General features: G+C 41.6%; 1 protein-coding gene across 2 annotated transcripts in view; it reads left to right on the forward strand.

The window, feature by feature from the left end:
- Positions 1 to 27,445, forward strand: part of NUCB2 (nucleobindin 2) — a 49,367-nt gene that overhangs the window by 12,530 nt on the left and 9,392 nt on the right. Inside the window, exons 2-10 of one of the 2 annotated variants that reach the window (XM_008071831.1) lie at positions 1,831 to 1,974; positions 2,570 to 2,677; positions 6,136 to 6,262; positions 14,779 to 14,882; positions 17,331 to 17,516; positions 17,709 to 17,799; positions 18,394 to 18,452; positions 18,539 to 18,631; positions 23,847 to 23,936. In XM_008071831.1, the coding sequence (XP_008070022.1) occupies positions 1,831 to 1,974; positions 2,570 to 2,677; positions 6,136 to 6,262; positions 14,779 to 14,882; positions 17,331 to 17,516; positions 17,709 to 17,799; positions 18,394 to 18,452; positions 18,539 to 18,631; positions 23,847 to 23,936 (1,002 nt within the window). The remainder of the gene's footprint in view (positions 1 to 1,830; positions 1,975 to 2,569; positions 2,678 to 6,135; positions 6,263 to 14,778; positions 14,883 to 17,330; positions 17,517 to 17,708; positions 17,800 to 18,393; positions 18,453 to 18,538; positions 18,632 to 23,846; positions 23,937 to 27,445) is intronic. The other variant, XM_021719481.1, reaches the window with a different exon arrangement.

Below are 27,445 nucleotides of genomic sequence, written 5' to 3' on the forward strand. Positions count from 1 at the left end.
CTCGACCTGCTGGGCTCCGGTGATCCTTCTGCCTCAGCTTTCCAAGTAGCCGGAATTACAGGCATGCGCTACCACGCCCGGCTGATTTTTTGTTTTTTGTTTTTTTTGAGTTGGAGTCTTACTTGGTTGCCCAGACTGGAGTGCAATGGCCGCTCCCGGCCACCGCAGCCTCGCCTGCTGGGTTCTGGCGATCCTTCTGCCTCAGCCTTCCGAGTAGCCAGAATTCCAGGCGCGTGCTACCATGCCCGGCTGATTTTTTTGATTTATTGTAGAGATGAGGTCTCGTAGAGATGAGGTCTCCCTGCCCAGGCAGGTCTCGATTATTTCTTCATTTGTGAAATGTGTCACTCTCTTGTGTACCACCTCAGGCTGTGGTGAAAATGAGATTATGTATTCTTTTCCAATTTGTGTTCTGTGGGTAAAAACATGTTACCTTAAAAAAGTCCATACCCAGCTAAGTTTGGAAGACTCAGTTAAATTGCTCATAATCCAGATTGATGGTTAGGTCATTATTCTTGATTTGAACCCTAACACAAGTCTATAAGTTAAAAATCAATTAAATATAAGATTATATTTTCTTTTTCTTTCTTTCTTTTTTTTTTTTTTTAGTTAGAGTCTTACTCTGTTACCCAGGCTGGAGTGCAGGGTCATGCTCGTGGCCACCACAGCTTTGACCTGCTGGGCTCAGGCGATCCATCCACCTTAGCCTTCCATGTAGTTGGGACTACAGGAGTATGGCCACCACACCTTGCTATTTTTTTTTGTAGTGATGAGGTTTCACTATGTTGCCCAGGCTGGCCTCGAAATCCTGGGTTCAAGCAGTCCTCTTGCCTTAAGTGCAGAGGTTACAGGTGTGAGCCACCACACCCAGCTCCTTTATCACTATCTTTATTTGAAACTTTTGTAATTAACCACATGCACATGTTTTCTTATATTATATTAGCAGTTTACACTTTGGAGTTGTTTTTCCTTTTTCTTTTTTGAGTTGGAGGCTCACTCTGTCAAACCAGGCTGGAGTGCAGTGGCATGCTCAGGCCACCGCAGCCTCTACCTGCTGGGCTCAGGTGATTCTTCCACCTCAGCCTTCCAAATAGCTGGAACCACAGACATGTGCAACAATGCCCGGCTGATTTTTTGATTTATAGGAATGAGGTCTCGCCCTGCTGCTCAGGCTGTTCTCGAACCCCTGAGCTCAGGCAATCCTCTTGCTTCCAAACTCCCAAGTCCTGGGCTTACAGGTGTGAGCCACTGTGCCCAGCTTGGATTTTTTGTCTTGTGTTTTTACTTTTGGCTGAAAAGTATTTCTCTCCTGCTTTTCTTTAATGCTCTATTTTCTTTAGTGATCCATTATTTTTGATAACTTATAATCTATTTTTCTCCCTTTCCTAGAACTTTTTTTGTTGAGTTAAACCTCTTGAGATTGAATGTATTACTAATGTGATATTGGGAGTGCGTGTATATAGTTTTCTTTGTATGTGTGTGTTGGAGTCTCACTGTCACCCAGACTGGAGTGCAGTTGCATGCTCACAGCCACCGCAGCCTCCACCTGCTGGGCTCAGGTGATCCTTCAGCCTCAGCCTTCCAAGTAGCTGGAACCACAGATGAGTGCCCCCATGTCTGGTTAATTTTTTAAGTATGTTGTAGATACGAGGTTTCACCAAGTTGCTCAGGCTGGTCTCGAGCCCCTGGGCTCAGGCAGTCCTCTCACCTTTGCCTCCCAAAGTGCTGGGATTATAGGCATGAGCCACCTTGCCTGGCCAAAATGCATGCATATAGTTTTAAGATATTTTTCCAGGACTTTACCATAATTTTTCCTTTATTTCATTTCAGATGAGGTGGAGGACCATGCTGCTACAATATTGTTTTCTCTTGGTGACATGTCTACTTACTGCTCTTGAATCTGTGCCTATAGACGTAGACAAGACAAAAGTCCAAAATACTCATCCTGTGGAAAGTGCAAAGATAGAACCACCAGTAAGTGAAATGAAATGGAATGGGAGGAATTAAATGAAGTGAGTCATAATTATAACTAAGTGAAATGAGATGAGATGAAATTTTAACCAAAATATTGCTAATATTTATTACCTATAAAATTGTACATTCAGGAACAATTTCTGCAAAAGCAATGAGAAGGGTATTAGGCAAGCATATGCTGTTTAACATTAGACAATGTTTATGTAATGTATTTAATTTGTTAGATAGTATAATACATAGAAGAATTAATTGTAATACATTTCTAGGGTAGAACTAACCAGTCAAGAAAACACTGTATCATATTCAAAGGAGAGGCAGATGGCAATGGGGAGAAACCTTCATTGCATATGAATGGTTAAATCTTCATTGCATACATTTATATAGAAAATCTGCCTTTATGTAACAATAAAAGATGATATTGGTTCTGATACAGAACTATTTGTGAAATAGAGCTTTTTGACTTTGACTATCGAAACTATCCAAGTAGAGATGTCTCAGAATTATTTTGCTAGAAATTGTTTTTCAGGATTGAGATCTTTAGATTCAGACAAGAAAATACTTTCAGAAGCATTACTGTTTGTTTCTTAATTTGAAGGATACCGGACTTTATTATGATACTTATCTCAAGCAAGTGATTGATGTGCTGGAAACAGACCAACATTTCAGAGAAAAGCTCCAGAAGGCAGACATAGAAGAAATAAAGGTAAATGTAATTAAGTAATTATACTTAAAAATTTTAATTTTCTTTTAGAGATGGTGGTCTCACTATATTGCCCAGGCTGGTCTCGAACTCCTGGGCTCAAGCAGTCCACCTGCCTTAGCCTCCTGAGTATCTGGTACTACAGGCATGAGCTATTGCATCTGCATTTAAATAATTATTTAACAAACATTTCAGCATGCCAGGCACTGACCTGAGTATTGGGGATACAAAATGAGATTTATTTCCAGCCCTCAAGAGAAAATCATATCCAGAAATAGATGATTAGGATGGATTACATGATGTGTATGTATTATATTCTAGAAATACAGAGGACAGACATGTAATCTAGTATGGAGTAGTGGGGGAGGGTGGGGAGTCCTTCCTCCGGGTAGAGAGTATGCCAGAGCTTAAAGATGTAACTGAGGAAAGGAGAGGGGCTGGCAACCCAGACAAAGGTGCAAGGGTACAGAGACAAGGGACATACAGGGAGCCGGAAGTGGTAACTGATGCTGGTTCCCAGAGTGGGAAGTGGAGACCACAAGTGGCCAAGGATGAGGTTGGAAAGAGTCACAGATGACTGAGGACTCTGTGTATCATGTTGAGGGACCTGGGTCAGCAGGAAGCTATTCAGAGATTTAGAAGACGTTAGGTTCTGGTGTTTTCATCGGGTCCGAATTAATAGAAGTGATAATAGACTACATCTTATGTCAGTAGGTGAGATTTAACCGTCTGCCTCTGTCCTATAAACCCTATTAGACATAATCCTAGCTGTAGGTAGCTCCCTCCCTGGTACTCATAATAGGAAATGGAGTTGTAGGCTGAACATGCTAGCTCACGTACTTTGGGAGGCCGAGGCAGGAGGCTTGCTTGAGCCCAGGAGTTCAAGACCAGCTTAGGCAACATAGCAAGACCTTGTCTCTACAAAAAAATACAAAAATTAACCGGGCATGGTGGCACACGCCTGTAGTTGTAGTTACTTAGGAGGCAGAATCAGAATGAGAAAACAGTGTTGCTGGACTCATTCTGGGTTGAACATCCTTTTTATTTTATTTTATTTTTTTATTTGTAGATGAGAAAATATAGTTTATTTAGAAAGTAAATTAGAGAGAAGAGAGAGGAGATTCACCTATCCAAGGTAGGAGACCAAAGCTTAGAAAACATGGTGGTGGCCATAACTCAAAGAGCACACGGTCATACCAGAGTTTAGTAAAACAATGGCCCATTTATTTTAGTCTCTGTCCTTGGTATGAACTTCTTTGAAGACTGACTCCCAGTAGGTTGTGGTGCCCGTTGGAACTTGAGTCGGACTTGTGTAGTTTCTGCTTGGAAGCCAGGAACTGTTCTGGGGAAAAGGTAATGGTATTATGGTGATAATTCCCCTGAATTGTCTTTGAGATGATCTGGCTCTTCCTCTGGAGAATTCATTTGATCACAATTTAAAAAAAATTAGCTGGGCGTAGTGGTGCATGCTTGTGGTTCTAGCTACTTGGAAGGTTGAGGCGGAAGGATCACCTGAGCCCAGCAAGTCGAGGCTGCAGTGGTGGTGAGAGTGACACTGCACCCTAGCCTGGGCAACGGAGTAAGACTCTTACTCAAAAACAAAAACAAAAACAGAAAAACAAAAGTAGACAATAATACCAAAGCTAACCAAATCATCACATGGCCACAAAGATTCTTGTGTCAGAAAAAAATGACCAAAAATGTCAGAAGTTTGCCCTTTCCTTTTCAGTCAGGCATTTTGAAAGGAGAATCACACTGCATTTCTTCATTTCCTAGACATTCTGGAACTGGAGTGACCATGGCTCTGCCCTAGCTGTTCCACTGAATGTGCTTTCTCATGGAGTGTGTCTGTGACTTTTTTTTGTTTTTTGTTTTGAGTCAGAGTCTCACTCTGTGTCTCAGACTGGAGTGCAGCGGCACAGTCATGGCTACCACAGCAACCCTCCTGCCTCAGCCTCCTGAGTAGCTGGGACTACAAGTGTGTACCACCACACCTGGCTAATTTTTTGCTTTATTGTAGAAACAAGATCTTGCCAGGTTGCCTGGGCTGGTCTTGAACCCTTGGACTCAAGCAATCCTCTTGCCTCTGCCTCTCAAATGCTGGGATTACAGGTGTAAACCCCGCATCCGGCCCCATGACTTTTTAATTTGCCTAATCCAGCGAATAGTGAACACCTTTCATTCTTCATTTTACTGGGCTCCTTTATTTTAACTCAATAGTTCTCAGATTTTAGGACTGGGACCCACCTCCAGAGTTTTCGAGTTAGCAAGTCGAGGGCCTACACTTCTAAAGTTCCCAGGTGATGCTGACACTTCTAGTTGGGACCTTGCTCTGACAACCATTGTTCTATCTGATAATAATGACTGTTTTCTCCTTGAAATATACTGCTCTTTTTTGCTTCTGTAACAGTATATTCTTAGTCCTCTGCTAATCACTCATCTAGGAAAAAAGTAATCCAAGGAGACAACCTAAAAAAGATATATTTTGGAAATCGATTCCTTTTTATTCTTTTTGGAAACAGAATCTTGCTATGTTGCCCAGGTGTGAGACATCATGCCCAGTCTGAAAAGCTATTTGTATATGAATGACTAAGGCTTAAGAGGCCAAGTTACATTTAAAAAAAAAAAAAAAACTTTGATGAGATATGACTCATATACCATAAAATTCACCCTCTTAAAGCATACAATCCGCTGGTTTTTAATATATCCAGTGAGTTATACAATCATCACTTGTATCTAATTTTAGAGCATTGCCTCAAAAGAAACTCTGTACCAATTGCCCCCTCTCCCTAGCTGCAGTGAACCTATTTTCTATCTCTATGGGTTAGCCTGTTCTGAGCATTACCTATAAATCGAATATTGCAGTGTGGTCTTTTGTGTCTGGCTTCTTTCACTCAGCATGTTTGCAAGGTTCATTCATGTTGTAGCATGTGTCAGGTTTTCATTTTTTTAAATAGCTGAATAATATCTCATTGTATGGATATATTATGTTTTGTCTATCCATTCATCAGTTGATAGATATTTGGGTTAGTTCTACTTTTTTTGGCTAGTCTGAATAATGCTGCTGAGAACACCTGTGTTCAAGTTGTTGCGTTACCATGTTTTCAGTTCTCTTAGGTATATATCTAGCGATGGAACTGCTGGATCATAGAAACTCTATGTTTAACTTTGTGAGGAACTGCCAAACTCTTTTCCAAGTGGCTGCACCATTTTACAAGTTAACTTTTTGAGTTTCTCTTTTGCATTTTAATTATGCTTTTCTGAATTATGTGGTTTTTAGACATCTTGATTTTAGCATTACGAACTGAATTGCTTTTGAAAGAAATGCTTTTTATAATATGTTTATCTAAATTAGTCAAAAGTATTTATCACTAATTTATTATAGCCCTATTCTTATATGTTGCATCTGGTCTAAACATGGAATGTACTAGATAAAACTAATTTATTCATTTTGTTAACAGAGTGGGAGGCTAAGCAAAGAGCTGGATTTAGTAAGTCACAATGTCAGGACAAGACTTGATGAACTGAAAAGGCAAGAAATAGGAAGGTTAAGAATGTTAATTAAAGCTAAATTGGATTCCCTTCAAGGTAAGTACAAAACAAAAGGTAGGAGGTTTTTCATATTTGGCTGTTGAGGTCAGTTTATGTTAGCACATGCCATGTTCTTCTAGTCACATTTTTATGTCTGGTATGGTGGCTCACGCCTGTAATCCCAGCACTTTGGGAGGCGGAGGCGAGAGGATTGCCTGAGCCCAGGGGTTTGAGACCAGCCTGGACAACATGATGAGACCTTGTCTCTACAGTAAAAAAATAAAATAAAAAATAAGGCTGGGCACGGTGGCTCATGGTTATAATCCCAGCACTTTGGGAGGCTGAGGTGAGAGGAATGCCTGAGCCCATGGGTTCAAGACCAGCCTGGGCAACTTGGCGAGACCTCATCTCTACAATAAATCAAAAAATTAGCCAGATGTAGTGGCGTGTGCCTGTAGTTCCAGCTACTTGGCAGCCTGAAACAGAAGATTGCCTGAGCCCAGCAGGTTGAGCCTATGGTGGCTGTGAGCATGCCACTGCACTCCAGCCTGAGCAACAGAGTAAGACTCCAACTGAAAACAAAAACAAAAACAAAGACAAACAAAAACACTGAGCATGATGGCGCGCCTGTAGTTCCAGCTACTTGGAAGACAGAGGCAGAGGATTGCCTGAGCCCAGCAGGTCGAGGCTGCAGTAGCCATGAACTCTAACAGAGTGAGATTCCAACTCAAAAAAAAAACAATGTTGTGTTCTCTTAATTTTTTAACATTAACATCACTCAAAAATCAAAATGATTAGCCTTAAATAATTATAGCAATGTAAAGGAAGAATTAAAGTTATGAATTAAGCAACTGATGTAAAAGAGGAAATATAATATAAAAGGAAACCAAAAGAAAGCAGAAAAAGAAATCTAATTAGCATTATTTCTACATACAGAATAGAAACATTTTCAGGGCCGGGTATGAAGGCTCACACCTTTAATCCCAGCACTTTGGGAGGCCAAGGTGGGAGGATTGTTGAGCCCCAGGAGTTCGAGACCAGCCTAGGCAACATAACAAGACCTTGTCTCTAAAAAAAAATTAAAAAATGAACTGGGTATGGTGGTGCATGCCTGTAGTCCCAGCTACTTGGGAGGCTGAGGCAGGAGGATTGTTTGAACTCAGGAGTTTGAGGCTGTAGTGAGCTGTCATCATGCCACTTCACTCCAGCCTGGATGACAGAGTGAGATGCTGTCTCTCAAAAAATCTTTTTATTTTCAGAGAGCTAGCCTACAAAAAACACCAGTTCCAGATAATTTTACAAGGGAATTTTGTTTGTTTTATTGCAAAGATGAGATCTTGCCATATTGCCCAGGCTGGTCTCAAACTCGTGGGCTCAGACAATCCTCTCGCCTCAGCTTCCCAAGGTGCTGAGATTACAGGCATGAGCCACTGCGCCTGCCCCTCATAAGGGAATTCTATCAAGCCATCAAAGAGCAGATTGTCAATTCCACTATTTAAACTCTTCCAGAGTTAAAAAAAAAAATAGTAAAGCTTTCATATTCTTTTTATGTATCAATGCCAAAACTAAAGTTGTATTACGAGAAAATACTATTTCATTGAAAGAGAATTTATTTCAGGAATGCAAAATATTAGGAAATCTAATAAATCATCACATAAATAGACCCAAGATGAAAATATCTTTAAAATTTTGATGCAGCAAAAAAAGTCATAAACAAAATCTAAAGACAAATGATAGGTTGGCATAAATGTTTGAATTCTGTATTTATTTATTTATTTTTTTAATTGGAGTCTCACTCTGTTATCCAGGCTGGAGTACAGTGGCATGATCATAGCTCACCACAGTCTCAACCTCAACTTCCTGGGCTCAGGCAGTCTTTCTGTCTCAGCTTCCTGAGTAGCTGGGACTACAGGTGTATGCCACCATGCCCGGCTAGTATTGCTATGTTGCCTAGGCTGGTCTCGAATTCCTGGGCTCAAGCAATTCTCCTGTCTCCATTTTCCAAAGTGCTGACATTATAGGCATGAGCCATTGCACCTGACCTATATTTTTTTAATTTTAGACTATGAGACGGTTAAATAACTATAAAGCAACAGTTTTTTAAAATGCAAAGATATCTAAAAGAAAGTTATTCCATGGCTCATATTGTTGTCTCTATATATACAGAAAATGCATTTGACAATTTTTTTTTTGTTTTGTTTAGTTAGAGGCTCACTCCATCGCCAAGGCTGGAGTGCAGTGGCACACTCACGGCCACCCCAGCATCAACCTGCTAGGCTCAGGTGATCCTTCCACCTCAGCCTTCCAAGTAGGTGGAACTACAGGCACACGCTACCACACCTGGCTAATTTTTTGATTCATTGTAGAGATGAGGTCTCGCCAAGTTGCCCAGGCTGGTCTCGAACCTGTGGGCTCAGGTAATCCTCTTACTTCAGACTTCCCCCTTTTTTCTGAGTTGGAGTCTTTTTTTTTTTGAGTTGGAGTCTCACTCTGTCGCCCAGACTGGAGTGCAGTGGCTGCTCCTGGCCACTGCAGCCTCGACCTGCTGGGCTCTGGCGATCCTGCTGCCTCAGCCTTCCAAGTAGCCAGAACTACAGGCGTGTGCTACTACGCCCAGCTGGTTTTTTGATTTATTGCAGAGATGAGGTCTCGCTGCCCAGGTGGGTCTCAAACCTGCGGACTCAGTCAATCCACTCACCTCAGCCTCCCAAAGGCGCAGGATTACAGGCTGAGCCACCGAGCCCAGCCTGAGTTGGAGTCTTACTCCATCGCCCAGGTTGGAGTGCAGTGGCACACTCAGGGCCACCTTCAGCCTTGACCTGCTGGGCTCAGGTGATCCTTCTGCCTCAGTCTTCCAAGTAATTTTTTTTTTTTTGAGTCATAGTCTCACTCTGTTGCCGAAGATAGAATGCAGTGACATGCTCACAGCCACTGCAGCTTCAGCCTGCTGGGCTGAGACGATCCTTCAGCCTCAGCCTTGCGAGTAGCTGCGACTACAGATGTGTGTCACCATGCTTGGCCAGTTTTTTGACTTATTGAAGAGTTGAGGTCTTGCCAAGTTGCCCAGGCTGTTCTTGAACTCTTGGACTCAGCAGTTTTCTTGCCTCTGCCTCCCAAAGTGCTGGGATTGCAGACATGAGCTATCGTGACTGGGAGCTATTGCGCACAGCCACATTTGACAAAATTTAACACCAATTCTTAATTTTAAAATAGTAATATAATAGGAATCACTTGATACTTCTGTACCCAGCTCAGCTAGATCATACTTACTGGGGAAACACAAGCATGTGTTCTGACTAAAATCAGGAACAAGACAGTGATGCCCCCTATAACACCACTAAAGAACGTTGTTTTGGAGATACTAACCAAAACAATTATATACATGAAAAAAATTCCAAACATATGGGCTTTGCAGCAGCTTGAATGGATTTAGAGTGTATAATACTCAGTGATCTATCACAGAAACAAAGAACAGAGTACCACATGTTCTCACTCATAAGCAGACCCTGAACATTTACCATAATACTATAAGAACGGGATTGGCAGTAGTGGGATACTGCCAGGGTGGGAGGATGGGCACAACATCAGTAAGCGTACCTGATCTCAAATCAGGCAAAGTGAGGACCAAAGGGAGGCCCAAACTTTACCTGTACAATGTCGACTTGTATACCTAATCCTGAATTGTACCCCACATCTTTAAAATAAAATAGAAATTTAAAAAAATTGGTGCTGGGCTCAGTGACTCACGTCTATATTCCTAGCACTTTGGGAGACTGAGGTGAGATGATTGTCTGAGTTCATGGGTTCAAGATCAGCCTGGGTAACATTGCCAGACTTTATCTCTTTAATAAATTAAGAAAAATTAGCCAGGCGTGGTGGTACATACCTGTGGTTCCAGCTACTTGGAAGGCTGAGGCGGAAGGATCGCCTGAGCCCAGCAGGTCGAAGCTGCAGTGACTGTGAGCCTGCCACTGCACTCCAGCCTAGGCAATAAAGTGGGACTCTGACTCAAAAAAAAAAAATTGGTGGTAAAGTAATTGGAAAAGAGGTGATACAACCTTCTCTATTTGCAGATGATGTATTTGTGTACTTGGAACACTCACAATAAGCAACTAAAAAACGTAAACAACAGGAAAATTTTACTATAAACAACAGGAAAATTCAGCCAGGTAAACTTAATCTATAGAAATTAATATAAATATATATATATATTTTAAGAAAGATTTATTAAAGGAAAGATATGTTGTAAAGGACACACAAGGCAGGACAACAGCAAGAGTGTCTGCTGTCTGCTGCCAGAAATTGATATTTTTTTATATGTACAAATAGCTAGTTAGAAGATATAACCGAAGAAAAGATTCCATTTACAGTAGCAACAAAGACAAAATACCGAGGACTGCTCATGGTGGCTCACGGCTGTAATCCCAGCCCTTTGAGAAGCTGAGGCAAGAGGATTGTTTGAGGCCAAGAGTTCAAGACCACCCTGGGAAACATAGCAAGCTGCTGTCTCTACAAAAAACAAAAAATTTTGCCAGGTCTGTTAGTATACGCCTGTAGTCCCGGCTACTTTGGAGGCTGAGGGGGGAGGATTGCTTGAGCCTAGGAGTTCGAGGCTGCAGTAAGCTATAATTGTACCACTGCACTCCAGTCTGGGTGACAGAGTGAGACCCTGCTGCTACAAAATGAAAAATTAAAAGATTTGAAACATTTTTATAAAGGATAAAATACCCAAAATAAACCTATTAAGAAATGTTCAGCCAGGCATGGTGGCTTACGCCTGTAAACCCAGCATTTTGGGAGGCGAAGGTAAAAGGATTGCCTGAGTCCATGGGTTCGAGACCAGCCTGGGCAATATGATGAGACTTCGTCTCTACAATAAATCAAAAATCAGCTGGGCATAGTGGCACACGCCTGTAGTTCTGCTACTTGGAAGGCTGAGGTGGAAGGATTGCCTGAGCCCAGCAGGTTGAGGCTGCGGTGGTCATGAGCAGCATGCCACTGCATTCCAGCCTGGAGGACAGAGTGAGACTCGGACTCAAAAAAAAAAAAAAGAGAGAAAGAAATGTGCAAAACTTACAGACAAAACTTTTAAAATGCTCCTAAAGGACACAGAAATAGACTTGCAGAAGTGGGAAGACATAATATCTTTTTTCCCCTTTGTCTTCCTCCCCCTTATAACATCTTTTTGATACAAACACTCAGTGTTACAAACATGTCAGTTCTCCCCACATCAATTTATAAATTTAACATGATCCAAATAAAAATATACATATACATTTTTTTTTCTTGTACTAGCCAAGTTTTAAAGTTCATATGACAAAGGGAAACAAGGTGGACGCGATGGCTCACACCTGTAATCCCAGCACTTTGGGAAGTGGAGGTGAGAGGATTGCCTGAGCTCAGGGGTTCAAGACCAGCTTGGACAACTTGGCAAGACCTCATCTCTACAATAAAAATAAAACAAATTAGCCAGGCATGGTGGTGTGTGCCTGTAGTTCCAGCTACTTGGAAGGCTGAGACAGAAGGATCGCCTGAGCCTATCAGGTAGAGGTGCTGTAACTGTTGAGAATATCACTGCACTCTAGCCTGGGCAACAGAGTAAGACAGACTCAAATGAATGAATGCATGAATAAATAAATAAATAAAATATATATATTTTTAATTTTTTTTTTAGAGCCATCATAGCTCACTGTAGCCTCAAACTACTAGGTTTAAGCAATCCTCCTGCCTCAGTCTTCTGAGTAGCTGGGCCTACAGGCACACACCACCATACCTGACCAATTATTTTATTTTGGTAGAGACGAGGTCTTGCTGTGTTGCCAAAGTTGGTCTTGAACTCCTGGGCACATTGATCCTCCTACCTTGGTTTATCAAAGTGTTGGGATTACAGGCGTGAGCTACCTCGTCTGGCCAAAGATAAATTTTAAAATAAATAGTGTTTGTGCAACTCACTAGCCATTTAGGAAAAGGTATAATTAGATCCATATCTCATGTTACATGTCAGAATAAATGTAAATGAATATAAGACTTAAGTGTAGAAAATTAAATTACAAACGTACAAAGTTGTCTTGAGCGTGGTGGCACATGCCAGTAATTCTAGCACTTTGGGAGACTGAGGCAAGAGCATTGCTTGAGCCCAGGAGTTTGACACCAGCTTGTACAATATAGTGAGGCCTTATCTCTAAAAAAAAAAAGAAAAGAAATAAAAAAGTACTAGGTGACAATGTAGGTAAATTACCTTCGCCATCTTGGAATGGCCCTTCTAATTAGGAATCAAAATCAAGGGGGTAGATTTTGCCAGTAAGGAACCTTTCAGTCTGGCTCAAGTGGTGTCCTTGTGACATGCCCCTCAGGGTGTTTATCTGTGTGGTCCATTGTTATTAATTAACATCTGAACATTTACTCTTGGTGGAATAGTGGTTTTAAAAAATTTTTTGTGAGTAGGAATCTCACTCTGTCGCCCAGGCTGGAGTGCACTAGCACACTCACAACCACCATATCCTTGACCTGCTGGGCTCAGGTGACCCTTCTACCTCAACCTTCCAAGTACAGGCATGCACCACCATGCCTGGGTAATTTTTTGATTTATTGTTGAGACAAGGTCTCGACAAGTTGCTCAGGCTGGTCTCGAATCCCTGGACTCAGGCAATCTTCTTGCCTCTGCCTCCCAAAATGCTGGGATTACAGGTGTGAGCCACTGTGCCCAGCTTTTTTTTTTTTTTTTTTTTTTGAGTCAGAGTCTCCCTTTGTTGCCTAGGCTGCAGTGCAGTGGCACATTCACGGTCACCTCAGCCTCGACCTACTGGGGTCAGGCAATCCTTCTGTCTCAGCCTTCCAGGTAGCTGGAACTCCAACCGAGAACAACCACACCCAGCTAATTTTTTGGTTTATTGTAGAGATGAAGTCTTGCCGAGTTGCCCAGGTTAGTTATGAATCTCTGGGCTCAAGTAATCCTCTCACCTCAGTCTCCCACACTGCTGGAATTACAGGCATGAGCCACCACGCTTGGCTGATTTTTTGACATTGTAGAGACACGGTCTCACCAAGTTGCCCAGGCTGGTCTAGAATCACTGGGCTCAGGCAATCCTCTTGTCTCAGCCTCCCAAAGTGCTAGGATTACAGGTGTGAGTCACTACACCTGGCCGAATGGTACTTCTTGAACTTTAGATTATAGAAAAATCAGCCTGGGCTACTTTGTGAGACCTCATCTCTACAATAAATCAAAAACTTAGCCAGGCATGGTAGCGCATGTCTGTAGTTCTGGTTACTTGGAAGGCTGAGGCGGAAGGATCGCCTGAGCCCAGCAGGCTGATGCTGGGGTGGCCGTGAACATGCCACTGCACTCCAGCCTGGGGGAATAGAGTGAGACTCCAACTAAATAATAATAACATGCCACTGCACTCCAGCCTGGGGGAATAGAGTGAGACTCCAACTAAATAATAATAATAATAATAATAATAAAAAATCATTATTCCAAGAAACTTACCTGAATTAGATTTTTATTGTTCTGTAAGGGACTCATTGGAGCAGCATACAAATAGTTCCTTTGTATACATTTTAGAACAGTTCTATTGTGAAATTCTACTTAGAGTTTTGAAGAGGGTACTATTTTAGAGTTTATCTAATTAAAAGTAGTATATTTAGGCCAGGCATGGTGGCTCACACCTGTAATCCCAGCACTTTGGAAGCAGAAGTGAAAGAATTGCCTGAGCCCAGGGGTTCGAGACCAGCCTGGGCAACTTGACAAGACCTCATCTCTACACTAAATCAAAAAATTAGCTGGGCATGGTGACATATGCCAGTAGTTCCAGCTACTTGGAAGGCTGAGGTGAAAGGATCACCTGAGCCCAGCAGGTTGAAGCTGCGGTGGCCATGAACATGTCATTGCACTTCAACCTGGGTGACAGAGTGAGACTCCAATTAAAAAAATAGATAAATAAAAATAAAGTAGTGTATTTGGTGGTTTTAAGATGATAAAAAAAGGTTTTTGTTATTTTTTGTTTGTTTGTTTGAGTTGGAGTCTCACTCTGTCACCCAGACTGGAGTGCAGTGGCCGCTCCCGGCCACCGCAGCCTCAACCTGCTGGGCTTCGGCGATCCTTCCGCTTCAGCCTTCCAAGTGGCCGGAATTACAGGCATGCGCTACCATGTCCGGCTGATTTTTTGATTTATTGTAGAGATGAGGTCTCGCTGCCCAGGCGGTCTCAAACCCGCGGGCTCAGGCAATCCACTCACCTCAGCCTCCCAAAGGCACGGGATTACAGGCTGAGCCACCGAGCCCGGCTCGGTTTTTGTTATTAATTATGCTGGTTAGTCAACTTGTATTTCTAGATATAAAATTAAAATATGCATATTTAATTGTAGTCCATTCTAGATTCAAGGATACCATCTTTGTCTAGAAAAACAATATGTGCAATATACTAAAAGAAAAATGTTAATCCTTGTTTTAAAACTTTGGATTTTCTTTAAAAATCTTATAGCAATAAATATGAATGTTTTTTCTTATATATCATTTATATTTATGTTTCTAACTTCAAGTAATAGATCATTTACAGTTTTCTCATTTTCTTCCAGATGTAGGCATGGACCACCAAGTTCTCCTAAAACAATTCGATCACTTGAACCATGTGAATCCTGACAAGTTTGAATCCACAGACTTAGATATGCTAATCCTAGCGGTAAGAATAATTCTGAAAAGTGTAGTCTCGATTGTGCCTTTGAGGTTTTGTAATTTGACAAGTAAATTCATTGAAGTGGAAATACAACTTTTAGCCAAGTGTGATGACTGATGCCTGTAATCCCAGCATTTTGGGAGGTAGGGGTAAGAGGATTGCTTGAGTCTGGAGATGGGGAGGAGGGTTGAGACCGACCTGGGCAACTTGGTGAGACCTTGTCTTTATAAGAAATCAAAGAAATTAGCTGGGTGTGGTGGTGTGCACCTGTAGTTCTAGCTACTTAGAAGGCTGAGGTGAAAGGATCATCTGAGCCAAGCTGGTCAAGGCTGTGGTAGCTATGAGAGTGACACTGCACTCCAACCTAGGCAACAGAGTAAGACTTTGACTCAAAACAAAAATAAATATAACTTTGATGTACTCTTACTCTTATCATTTTTTTTTTTTTGAGTCAGAGTCTCACTGTGTTGCCTAGGCTGGAGCGTAGTGGCATCCTCACAGCCACCCCAGCTCAGGCGATCCTTGCACCTCAGCCTTCCAAGTAGTTGTAACAACAGGCGTGTGCCATCAAATCTGACTAATTTTTTGACTTATTGTCAAGATGAGGTTTCACCATATTGCCCAGGTTGGTCTGGAACCCCTGAGTTCAAGCAGTCCTCTCACCTCCACCTCCGAAATTGCTGGAATTACAGGTGTGAGCTACTGTGCCTAGCCTTATCTATTCTTATCTTGTTTGTTTTTTTTTTTTATTGAGTCAGAGTCTCACTCTGTTGCCCAGACTGGAGTGCAATGGCTGCTCCCGGCCACCGCAGCCTCGACCTGCTGGGCTCTGGCGATCCTTCCACCTCAACCTTCCAAGTAGCTAGAACTACAGGCACGCGCTACCACCACTGGCTAATTTTTGATTTATTGTAGAGATGAGGTCTCGCCAAATTACCCAGGCGGGTCTCGAACCTGCGGGCTCAGGCAATCCACTCACCTCGGCCTCCCAAAGTGCTGGGATTACAGGCTGAGCTACCGAACCTGGCTATTCTTATCTTTAAGGAGAAGTAACTTAACCTGTGTTAGTACAGATACTCATATGACCATACACATTCACAGTCCCTTATTCACAGTTCTAAGATCCAAAAAATTGTAAATAGTGAAGCCCGGCAGCAATTAACCAATGTAGTAATACTTTTTCTAGTTTTTATTTAGCCTACTTAGTTAATTTATAGATTTTGAAAAAGAAATACTTATCTGTTTGTTTTTGTTTTTTGTTTTTGGTTGGAGTCTTTCTCTGTTACCCAGGCTGAAGTGCAGTGACACGCTAACGGCTACCTCAGCCTCGATCTGCTGGGCTCAGGCGATCCTTCCACCTCAGTCTTCTAAGTAACTGGCACGACAAGTATGTGCCACCATATCCGGCTAATTTTTTTTTTTTTTTAATCTTAGAGACGAGGTCTCGCCATGTTGCCCAGGTTGGTCTCCAATCCATGGGCTCAGGCGATCCTCTTGCCTCCGCTGGGATTATAAGAGTGAGCCACTACACCCAGCAAGAAATACTAATCTGATTACAGACACTGTAGGGACATTCTATAACATGGCATATGTACCATATTTCCTTCCTAAAATATAGTAAATTCTGAAACACAGTTGACCTCTAGGATTTTAGATAAGAGTTTGTGGACCTCTCATATTATGTGTGAATGGAGTTAAATCTAACCTAGTAGTTATTAGATTTAGTGAAATGGTTAGAAACTTGCACGGTTAATATGGTGATGCCATGCTCTCCCAAATCGGGTATGAGCCATACTACATGAGGAGTGGACATTAAAAGAAAAAAAGGCTAGAAACCATTCTAGTTTTCTATACTGTGCAGATTTGATATAGTCCTTCTTATGGGGAACTTCATAATGTTGAAGCTTGCTTTGAATTTTTAGTTTCTTTGAATATCTGCATCTCTGGTGATAACAATGACTACAATTATTCTTATTATTTTATTTTCATTTCATTTATTTATTATTCTTGAGTCAGAGTCTCACCCTGTCACCCAGGCTGTAGTGCAGTGGACACTCATGGCTACCACAGCCTTGACTTACTAGACTCAGGCAGTCCTTCCACCTCAGCCTTCCAAGTAGCTGGAATGACAGGTGCATGCAACTATGCCTGGCTAATTTTAAAAAAAATTTATTGTAGTGATGTAGTCTTGCCAAGTTTCCCAGGCTGGTCTCGAACCCAAGAACTCAGGCAGTCCTCTCTCCTCAGCTTCCCAAATTGCTGGGATTACAGGCGAGTGCCACCGTGCCCAGCAATAATGACTAAAATTAAATGGTAGAATTCAAAAGAGGAGTCCAGTATTCTTTTGCCCTCTGATACTACCTTCTGTAAGAAAGTATGCTCTATTCAAGAAGGCTTTATTTACATATTTCCAGAAATCTTTTTATTTAATTTAAATGCATTGTTGCATTCTAGGCAACAAATGATCTAGAGAACTATGACAAGACTCGTCACGAGGAATTTAAAAAATATGAAATGATGAAGGAACATGAAAGGAGAGAATATTTAAAAACACTGGATGAAGAGAAGAGGAAGGAAGAAGAATCTAAATTTGAAGAAATGAAAAAAAAGCATGAAAATCACCCCAAAGTTAATCATCCAGTAAGGATTATGACATTATGAAGCCATATTTAGATGAAGATACTTCTTTGTATCCAATAGCAGAATTTTACCCTAAGTTATTAGTACTTAAATCTTGATTCTTAATTCTGCATAGCTCCTCATATTTATATGTTGAGTTTATACACATAGATTCTATTTTATTTTGAGCAATTTTTTAAAATTGGTTCACAGGGAAGCAAAGATCAACTAAAAGAGGTATGGGAAGAGACTGATGGATTGGATCCTAATGACTTTGACCCCAAGACATTTTTCAAATTACATGGTAATAGATTTGATACAAATATTAATATTATATCTGCTGTGGGAAAAAAGTATTTACTTTACTCTTAATTGATTTCTGCCAAGGTCTGCTATTGAGACCTAGTGATGGTAAATGTTTAGAGCTTTTCTCTAGGGCAATATGGTCATCTTTATTGGTGACCTGCACTATAAAATATTTTAGGTCAGTAGCTGTGTCTTTATTCAGGCTTTTACTACTAAGTCATTGTATGACTTATTGCAAGATTCGCTGTCAATGGAAGGAAATTCTGTGACTGGCAAGGTTATATCTAATTGGCTTTCTATTAAAATATTAAATTTTGCTTATGCCATATTGCTTTACTTTATATTTTTTGGAATAAAATTGGTTAAGACATGTTTTCCTAAAAAACGATGGTGAAGTATAAGTAAATGTGGAATTTTTATCAGTTGGGTTGATCTAAAGCTTTATTTAAAAAAAGAAACCCTTCCTCTGGCCTCTAGCTTCATATCCGTACTACTTTTACAAACCATTTGTAAATAATTATATTTTAATTATTTATTGTCTAAGAGTTTTATTGTTAAATCCATTTTTACATTTGTAACTTTTAAACTTTAGATGTCAATAATGATGGATTCCTGGATGAACAAGAATTAGAAGCTCTATTTACTAAAGAGGTAAATGAATTGATGAAATATTGTGGTTTTTTTTACCCTCTATTACCTTCTTTCCTTTCATATTTGCTTAAAAATTTTCTTTTTAGTTGGAGAAAGTATATGACCCCAAAAATGAAGAGGATGATATGGTAGAGATGGAAGAAGAAAGGCTTAGAATGAGGGAACATGTAATGAACGAGGTATGTTCTCAAAGATTAAGAGTATATGTTATGTCTATGGATTATTTAATTCTTGCTGTAGATCTTACCATATGATGGAAAATAAATACACAGACTACATTTAATTGGATTTTGCATTCTTGATCCAGAATATTATACCAGATTCCCTTAGTATAAATAAAATAACTTGCAACTATTTAAAAATATCCCAAAAGATTTTTTAAAATATTGCAATGCTGCTGCATATCTGCTGTAAAACATTTTTTTTTGGTATTGAAAAACAATGAAGTCTAATATTTGATAAAAAAAAACCCATGTTAACTTTTACTAAGAAAATCCACAAGCCCCAATATTTTAATGTCTTATAACAGCAAACTTTTAGTTCTTGTTCATAATACATAGCATTAAAGGCTGACTGCCACTAAGTATCACTGGACTGGACTTGGTTGAGCTGACTTGACCTTGGTTATACTTGGCTCGAGAAGTCTTCTCATTTGGAGGCTACAGGAGCAGTCTGTATCTGGTCCTATAAGGGACATAAGAGACTCCAAGGCAAACTATGTAGTAACACATAGTCAAGCCTCATGTCCAATTATATCTCATTTGCTGAAGCATATCCCTGTCAAGCCCCAAGCCAATGAAGAGCAGATGTATACCTCCCACAGCATGTTTCAGCAAGTGGTGTGATACTGGGTGTGGGTGCATAATCCTATCACAGGAGGGAGCAATAGTTGGGAATAAGAATCCAAATACCACAGCTCCTCATATTGTAATTTCTGTTCTCAAAGCAACTGACCTTTTTCTCAATTTGGCATGTTCAGCTAGTTTCTTTCCCCCTCTGATTTAGGTCTCCAGACAGTGATGCGTGTTCCTTGTTAAATAGGTAATCGAAAAGGTCCTTGGCAAACAGAAGGGTGGTTACTTAAGTACCTTATTTGTGCAACTGCTGAGTGCTGTATGCCACTACCATGGACAGGGAAAGGTGGCTGGAGATTAACATGGAAACATGCTAACTGCTCTCACTCTAGCGTCAGAAGTGCAAATCTGTAGCAAGCCCTATGCTTGGAAATTCAACGGTATTCTCTGGTCTACTATGTCCACTTCTCCACTCCCTGAATCTGACAGTTTCACAAATTCTACCTTCTCCTTAAACCTTCAAGACACTTCTCTTTCCTCTCTCTGCTCTCTCATTTTGCTGAGAAATACAGTAGAAGCAATCAAGAGAATGCTGTGTCTTCCCAGTCACCAAATCTAGCAGCCAGCCTGCAGCTATACCATTTGTTTCGCCTGGTCTTCTGTTAACAGTGATTGCTGCTGTTCCTACTGAAGGCTTTCCCCTGCGCTCTTGTACAAGTCCCATTTGGTTTGTCCTATTCAAAGATTCTCTTCCTGCTGTTACCCACCCCGTTGCATTAGTTTTTCCGGCTCTTCTGGATCATTCCCATTTGGAGAAAAATACAATCTAGTACCTTCTCTTTTTTTAATTTTTGAGTTGGAGTCTCACTCTGTCGCCCAGACGGAGTGCAGTGGCCGCTCCCGGCTACCGCAGCCTCAACCCACTGGGCTCTGGCGATCCTTCCGCCTCAACCTTCTGAGTAGCCGGAATTACAGGCACACGCTACCATGCCTGGCTGATTTTTTTGATTTATTGTAGAGATGAGGTTTCGCCAAGTTGCCCAGGCGGGTCTCGAACCCATGGGCTCAGGCAATCCACTCACCTCAGCCTCCCAAAGGCGCGGGATTACAGGCTGAGCCACTGAGCCCGGCCCAATCTAGTATCTTCTATCTTTTTTATTTTTATTTTTTTGAGTTGGAGCGTCACTCTGTCATCCAGGTTAGAATGCAGTGGCACACTCACAGCCACCACTGCCTGGATCTGCTGGGCTCAGGTGACCCTTCTGCCTCTGCCTTCCAAGTAACTGGAACTACAGGCATGCGCCACCATGCCCAGTTAATTTTTTCATTTATTGTAGAGATGAGGGCTCACCAAGTTGCCCAGGCGGATCTCCAACCCTGAGCTCAGGCAATCTTTTTGCTTCTGCCTCACCAAAGTGCTGAAGTTATAAGCATGAACCACCATGCCCAGTAATAACTTCTGTCTTAAAAACTAAACCAAACCTCTCGTTACTGCCACCTTCTCTGCTTCCCTTCCAAGCAAAACTGTTCTGTGGAGTTGTTTGTTCTTCCTCTGTCTGCTATTTCTCACCTTTGTTTTTCTCTTTCATCTGTGCTGAACATGCTGCAACCTCCACTGTTCACTCCAGATCCCCCTGTTGATTCAACTCTGTCTTGTCATATTTTGTGGTCCAGCTTATTTCACCCCAGAACAGCCTTTGATGCCTCTCTCTTTCTTTTTCTTTTTTAGATTGGAAAATATAGTTTATTTAGAAAACATATTCGAGAGAGAGAGATTTATTCCTCTCCTCAAGGCAGGGGAGGGGGCCAATGCTAAGAAACATGGCAGCCATAGCTCAAGGAGCCACATGATCAGACTATAGCTTAGCAAAGCACTGGAGAATGGAGAGAGAGAAAGGAGAAGAGAATAGAGGAGAGAGGAGATTCAGCTCTCCAAGGTAGGGGAGGGGGCCAAGGCTAAGAAAATGTGGCCAGACAATAGCTCAAGGAGTCACAGGGCTCGACCATAGCTTAGCAAAGCGATGGCGGAAGCCTCCCTCTTTCTTGACATGCTTTCTTCACTTTGCTTTGAGAAGCCACACTTCCTCAGTGTCCTCACACCACACTCATTCTTCTCAGTCTTCCTTGCTGGCTGTGCCTCTTCCTCCCTAAGCTCATGGCCCACTGTCCCGGGCCTACCCTTTGGTCATGTTCTCCGTCTGTCTTCCTTCCTTAGGTCATAGCATGGAGTCCAGTGTCTTCGTATATCCTCTATCCCAGCACACATGTCGGTGAGCTCAGAATCGTTCTCTCAACTCTCTGCTTTCTTTGAGCTCCAGCTTGTACCTGTTTGACAGGTCCCCTGGTGTAGTTAATGTGCATCTTCTTCAGACCAGGATCTGTTCCCCCTTAGCCGTCTTCATTTCAGCAAATCATGCATGAGTCATCAGGCTGCTTGGGCTGAGTCATCTGTAAGGTCTACTTTCTTCACACCCCACATCTAGTCTGCAAGTCCTGTTAGATCTGCCTCAAACAGCTCCAGAACTTGACCACTTCTCCCACTTCTACCTCTACCAACAAGTCTCAGCAGGTCTCCTCACGGGCGTTTCTGCTGTTTTTCCTTAGCCCATGCAATCACTTCACACAGCAGATCAAAGAGACTCTTAGAAGCATGGAACAGGCCATGTTTTCTTGGTCAAAATACACCAATGGCTTGCCTTTTCTCTTAGGATATGATCCCACATTCTGCCTTCTTCCAAAAGATCATGACATGATGTCACCCTCACCTTGCTCTCAGACCCCATGTCCTGTGACTCTCTCTCTACGCTGGCCACACTGGTCCACTTTGAGGCATTGGAACTTCATGTTTCTTTTTCCCAGAATGCTCTTCTGTAGATCATCCCATGGTCTCCCTCTACCAGGTCTGTGCTCAGATGCCCTTCTTCAAAGAGACCTCCGTGACCACCCTAATTACAATATTTGTTTTTCTCCACAGCCTCTGTGCCCCCTCCCCTCCCCCTAAACAGAAAACTCTGATTTATACATCCTATGCAGGGTGACTGAAGCTCACTGTTTGGCTTCAGTGACTTTTACCTGAGTACTTAACCTGTTCATGCTGAGTTGGGATCTCTGTTGACTGCTGGCATCCCAACTAGCAAATGAATTTCTTTGGCCATTTCAGAGTACACCTCTGTAACTGAAGTTCCCAGTCTGTAAGTGCCATTGAAGAGGCTTTGGAGAAGCTGTCTACTTTAGTTTTGATTTAGTTAGTTGTTTGTTTTTAAGATAAAATTTTGAGAGCATTTTAATTTAAACTCCTTTACTCTTGGCTAAAACAGTCCTCCTTCAGAATGGTTATTTTTCTTACCCAAGCACTTGACTTCAAGAGGGGTTATATATGAGGGGGGGGGGGACCCATAAAATATAGAATTTATTCATAAAAACCTGTGTATTTATTCTTACATGTTTAAACTTCAGTCACCTTCAAAGTACTCTCCATTTTATGCAATTCACCTATCAAGTTGTTTTTTCTACTGCTCAAAACAGTTTTTTGTTTTTTTTTTTTTGAGTTGGAGTCTCACTCTGTCGCCTAGACTGGAGTGCAGTGGCTGCTCCCGGCCACCGCAGCCTCTACCTGCTGGGCTCTGGTGATCCTTCCACCTCAGCCTTCTGAGTAGCCGGAATTACAGGCATGCGCTACCATGCCCGGCTGATTTTTTGATTTATTGTAGAGATGAGGTCTCGCTGCCCAGGCGGGTCTCGAACTCGCGGGCTCAGGCAATCCACTCACCTCAGCTTCCCAAAGGCGCGGGATTACAGGCTGAGCCACCGAGCCCGGCTCAAAACAGTTTTTGATCGTGTCAACTTTGATTCCTTTTAGTACTTCTGCTGTTTTTGCTTCACCTCTTCCACATAGACAAATCTTTTATGAGGGCTTTTTTCTTCCAGAAAACAAAAAAAATAACTTGGGGTGAAATCTGGTGAATAGGGAGGTTGGGGCACCGGGGTCATGCCGTTATTTTGGGTCAAAAACTGCAGAATACTCAGCCCAGTATGGATGGTTCACTTGTCAATTACTCATTATGAAATTATGATTAAAAACATTGAAAGACTATCCAAATAAAAAATTTCACTGGAGCCAAAAGTAGTCTCTCACAACAGTGCTAACTGGTACACTGGTACTCTTTGGTTCCTAGAACACTTACTTAGCATGAGTAGCCTAGACTACAAGGGGCCTGCCGTCCAAAAAGAATTTCATTTTTTCGGGGGGCTGCCCCCCTCATTATATTATGGTGAGAGAGGAATACAATAGCAGTCTCACCAGTCTGCTCAGCTGACTAAAACTTGGTGATCTCTGGGGTATTCGACTTATAGATATCTCACATTTTCAAATGAGAAATACATAAGAGAGAAAGATATCTGTTTTCTGACACCAACATAATGGTGAGTGCTCTGTTTTTGCTTTTTTCTCTCAAGTTTCTGTGAGTGTTAGGCTATGTATGTATGTATGTAAAGGGATGCATGAGAGGCAGTTGCTTGTTAGTGAGTTATAAGTAGTTGCTTGTGTCTAAAAATATGAGAAAGATTTATTTTTTATATGCATCTATTTTCTTTTAATCAGGTTGATACTAACAAAGACCGATTGGTGACTCTGGAAGAGTTTCTGAAAGCTACAGAAAAGAAAGAATTCTTGGAACCAGATAGCTGGGAGGTAATAGAACCTACTTCAAATGGGATGTCTGGTTCAGAAAACTCTCCATCAGTCTATTCTACTTTTAACTTTTATGTCCCAGGATGTTTGCATGTATAGTCTGACTGTCTTGGTTTTGTAATGTAAAATATCACGTAAAAGAAATGACTGCTGGCATCCCAACTAGCAAATGAATTTCTTTGGCCATTGCAGAGTACACCTCTGTAACTGAATTTCCCAGTCTCTCTTTTTTTTTTTTTTGAGTTGGAGTCTCACTCTGTCACCCAGACTAGAGTGCAGTGGCTGCTCCCGGCCACCGCAGCCTTGACCTGCTAGGCTCCGGCCATCCTTCCACCTCAGCCTTCCAAGTAGCTGGAAGTACAGGCGCGCACTACCATGCCCGACTAATTTTTTGATTTATTGTAGAGATGAGGTCTCACCAAGTTGCCCAGGCGGCTCTCGAACCCGCGGCCTCAGGCAATCCGTTCACCTCAGGCTCCCAAAGGCGCCGGATTACAGGCTGAGCCACCAAGTTCGGCTGAATTTTCCAATCTCTAAGTGCCATTGGAGAGGCTTTGGAGAAGCTGTCTACTTTAGTTGTGATTTAGTTAGCTGTTTGTTTTTAAGATAAAATTTTGAGAGCATTTTAATTTAAACTCCTTTATTTCTTAGAAAGCATGTAGAATTAATATTTTATAATCTCATTGCATATAATTAGAAGTCTAAAAATTATGTTTTTTAAGAATAAAAATCACATTCATTCTTGAAAAGTAGAAATATAGATACATTCAAATAATAAATTAGGCTGGGCACAGTTGTTATTCCAGCATACTGGGAAGCCAAGGGGAGAGGATTGCAAGCAAGCCAGGAGTTTGAGACCAGCTAGGCTGCATAGTGAGAACTCATCTCCACAGAAATTAAAAAAAAAAAAAGCTTGCCAGGTGTGGCAGTATGTGTCTATAGTTCAAGCTATTCAGGAGACTGAGCAGGAGGATTGCTTGAGTCCGGGTTGGAAGCTGAAGTAAGCTTTAATCATGTCATTTTACTCTAGTCTGGACAACAGACTGAGCCTGGGAAATAGACTGAGATTCAAACAAATTAAAAAAAATAATAAATTAAAAGTCACCTATAATTTTACTATCCAGAGATAAACACTTAAATTATGCTAATTTGGAATAGTATACAGTTTGTGTGTCGAGTATGTGCACATATAGCATATAGTATGTTAACAGTGTATACTCTCATTTTAAACTTATATATATATATACATATATTCACATTTGTGTATTTTAAAAATGGCTTCATACTCTGTAGATGACTGTATATTCATGAAATCCTATTTCTTTATTTGACAATGTTGCACAAACATTTTCCAGTGTCAGTTTTCTTTTTTTTCTTTTTCTTTTTTTTCGAGTTGGAGTCTCACTGTTGTTGCCCAGGCTGCAGTACAGTGGCACACTCCTGACCACTGCAGCCTCAACCTGAGGGGGTCAGGCAATCCTTCCACCTCAGCCTTCCAAGTAGCTGGAACCACAGGTGTGTGCCGCCATGCCTGGCTAAGTTTTTTATTTATTGTAGAGATCAGGTTTTGCCATGTTGCCCAGGCTGGTCTGGAACTCCTGGGCTCAGGCAATCCCCTCACCTCGGCCTCCCAAAGTGCTGGGATTACAGGAGTGTGCCACTGTGCCCGGAAGTGTCCTTTTTGAAAAACATGAGTTAAAAAGTGACTGCCCAACATGCAGTCGCATGACTGTAGCATCCTTTAAATAATAAATGAATGATTTCATGCAAAGTGTGTCAGACTACAGTAGCATAATTTATACTACCATTCCTCCAGATTTAGACACTTTGGGTAAATTCCAGTATTTTACTGTCATAACACTATGATGACTGTATATTAGTTTGCACATTTTTGGGCAATCTAAGGTGATTTCCTTTAGATGAATTCCTGTGACTAAAACTACTCTCAGCCAGGCTGGTGGCTCAGCGGCTCAGCCTATAATCCTGTGCTTTGGGAGGCTGAGGTGAGTGGATTGTCTGAGCCAGCGAGTTTGAGACCTGCCTGGGCAACTTGGTGAGACCTCATCTCTACAATAAATTAAAAAAAAAAAAAATTAGCCGGGCGAGATAGTGTATGCCTGTAATTCCAGCTACTTGGAAGGCTGAGGTGGAAGGATCACCGGAACCCAGCAGGTTGAGGCTGCGGTGGCCGGGAGTGGCCACTGCACTCCAGTCTGGGCGACAGAGTGAGACTCCAACTCAAAAAAACAAAAACAAAAAAACCAAAAGACTACTCTCAAGATTTTGGAGTATTTTTTAGTTTCTCTGTGTATCTTGCCAAATCGCTCCGGCAGAGTGTAGCAATTTAAATGACAGCCAATCCTGTATCAATTTACAACTCAAAAAGAATATATAAACTTTAAAAGCATGATTGAGAGGTTTCAGCCAAAATAGGTTGAAGAAAGAACGTTGTCTTTTTCTACATAAAAACTCAAAACATTACCATTTAAATTAGATTTTTAACTGTGCAGAAAAGAGTTTAAGATAGGGTAACCAACTTCCTCGTTGACCTGGGTCTGAGGAGTTGGCCAGGATGTGGAAGCTTTCATTGCTGAAACCAGACCCTTCTGAGCAAAGTGGGACAGTTTTTGTGTGAAATCAGAGAAGCCTCGTTTTGTTTTGAGTTTTCGTCTAACACCTGAAATATTTCTGGACTTGGTGAAGAAGAATGATGAGATTATTGTTATTATTTATTTATTTATTTTTAGTTGGAGTCTCACTCTTGCCCAGGCTGGAGTGCAGTGGCACATGTGAGCCACTATACCCAACTATTGTTATTATTTTACAAATGTATTTAGTTTTTATATTATTTTATGTTTTTGAGTCGAAGTCTGTGCCACCCAGGCGGAAGTGCAGTGGCACTCTCATGACCACAGCAGCCTCGACCTGCTGGGCAAGAGATCCTTCCGCCTCGGGCTTCCAAGTAGCTAGAACCACAGGCATATACCACCACACCTGGCTAATTTTTTCATTTAGAGACGAGGTCTCATGCATGCCTAAAGTTCCTTGTATTTGGAAGGCTGAGCTGGAAGGTTGCCTAAGCCCAGCAGGTCGAGGTTGTTGTGACTGTGAGCATGCCAATGCACTCCAGCCTGTGCATAGACTGAGACTTAGGCTCAAAAAAAAGTTACAGTAATAGACAAAGAATTCCTGAATACCTTCACCGAGATTCCCTATTTTACTTTTTTAATCTTTCTCTTGTTTTTCTCTATTTTTAATCTCTATTTATGTGTATGTATGTTAAATATAATTATGTTGGGTGGGCTTGCTGGCTCAGTCTGTAATCCCAGCACTTTGGGAGGCTGAGGTGAGTGAATTGCCTGAGCCCATGGGTTCGAGACCCACCTGGGCAATTTGGTAAGACCTCATCTCTACAATAATTCAAAAATTAGCTGGGTGTGGTAGCACTCGCCTGTATTTCCAGCTTTTTGGAAGGCTGAGGTGGAAGGATCGCTTGACCCCAGCAGGTC

This window comes from Carlito syrichta, unplaced genomic scaffold, assembly GCF_000164805.1.
Source record: "Carlito syrichta isolate Samal-C Ts95f unplaced genomic scaffold, Tarsius_syrichta-2.0.1 Scaffold314760, whole genome shotgun sequence".
Classification (NCBI taxonomy): domain Eukaryota; kingdom Metazoa; phylum Chordata; class Mammalia; order Primates; family Tarsiidae; genus Carlito; species Carlito syrichta.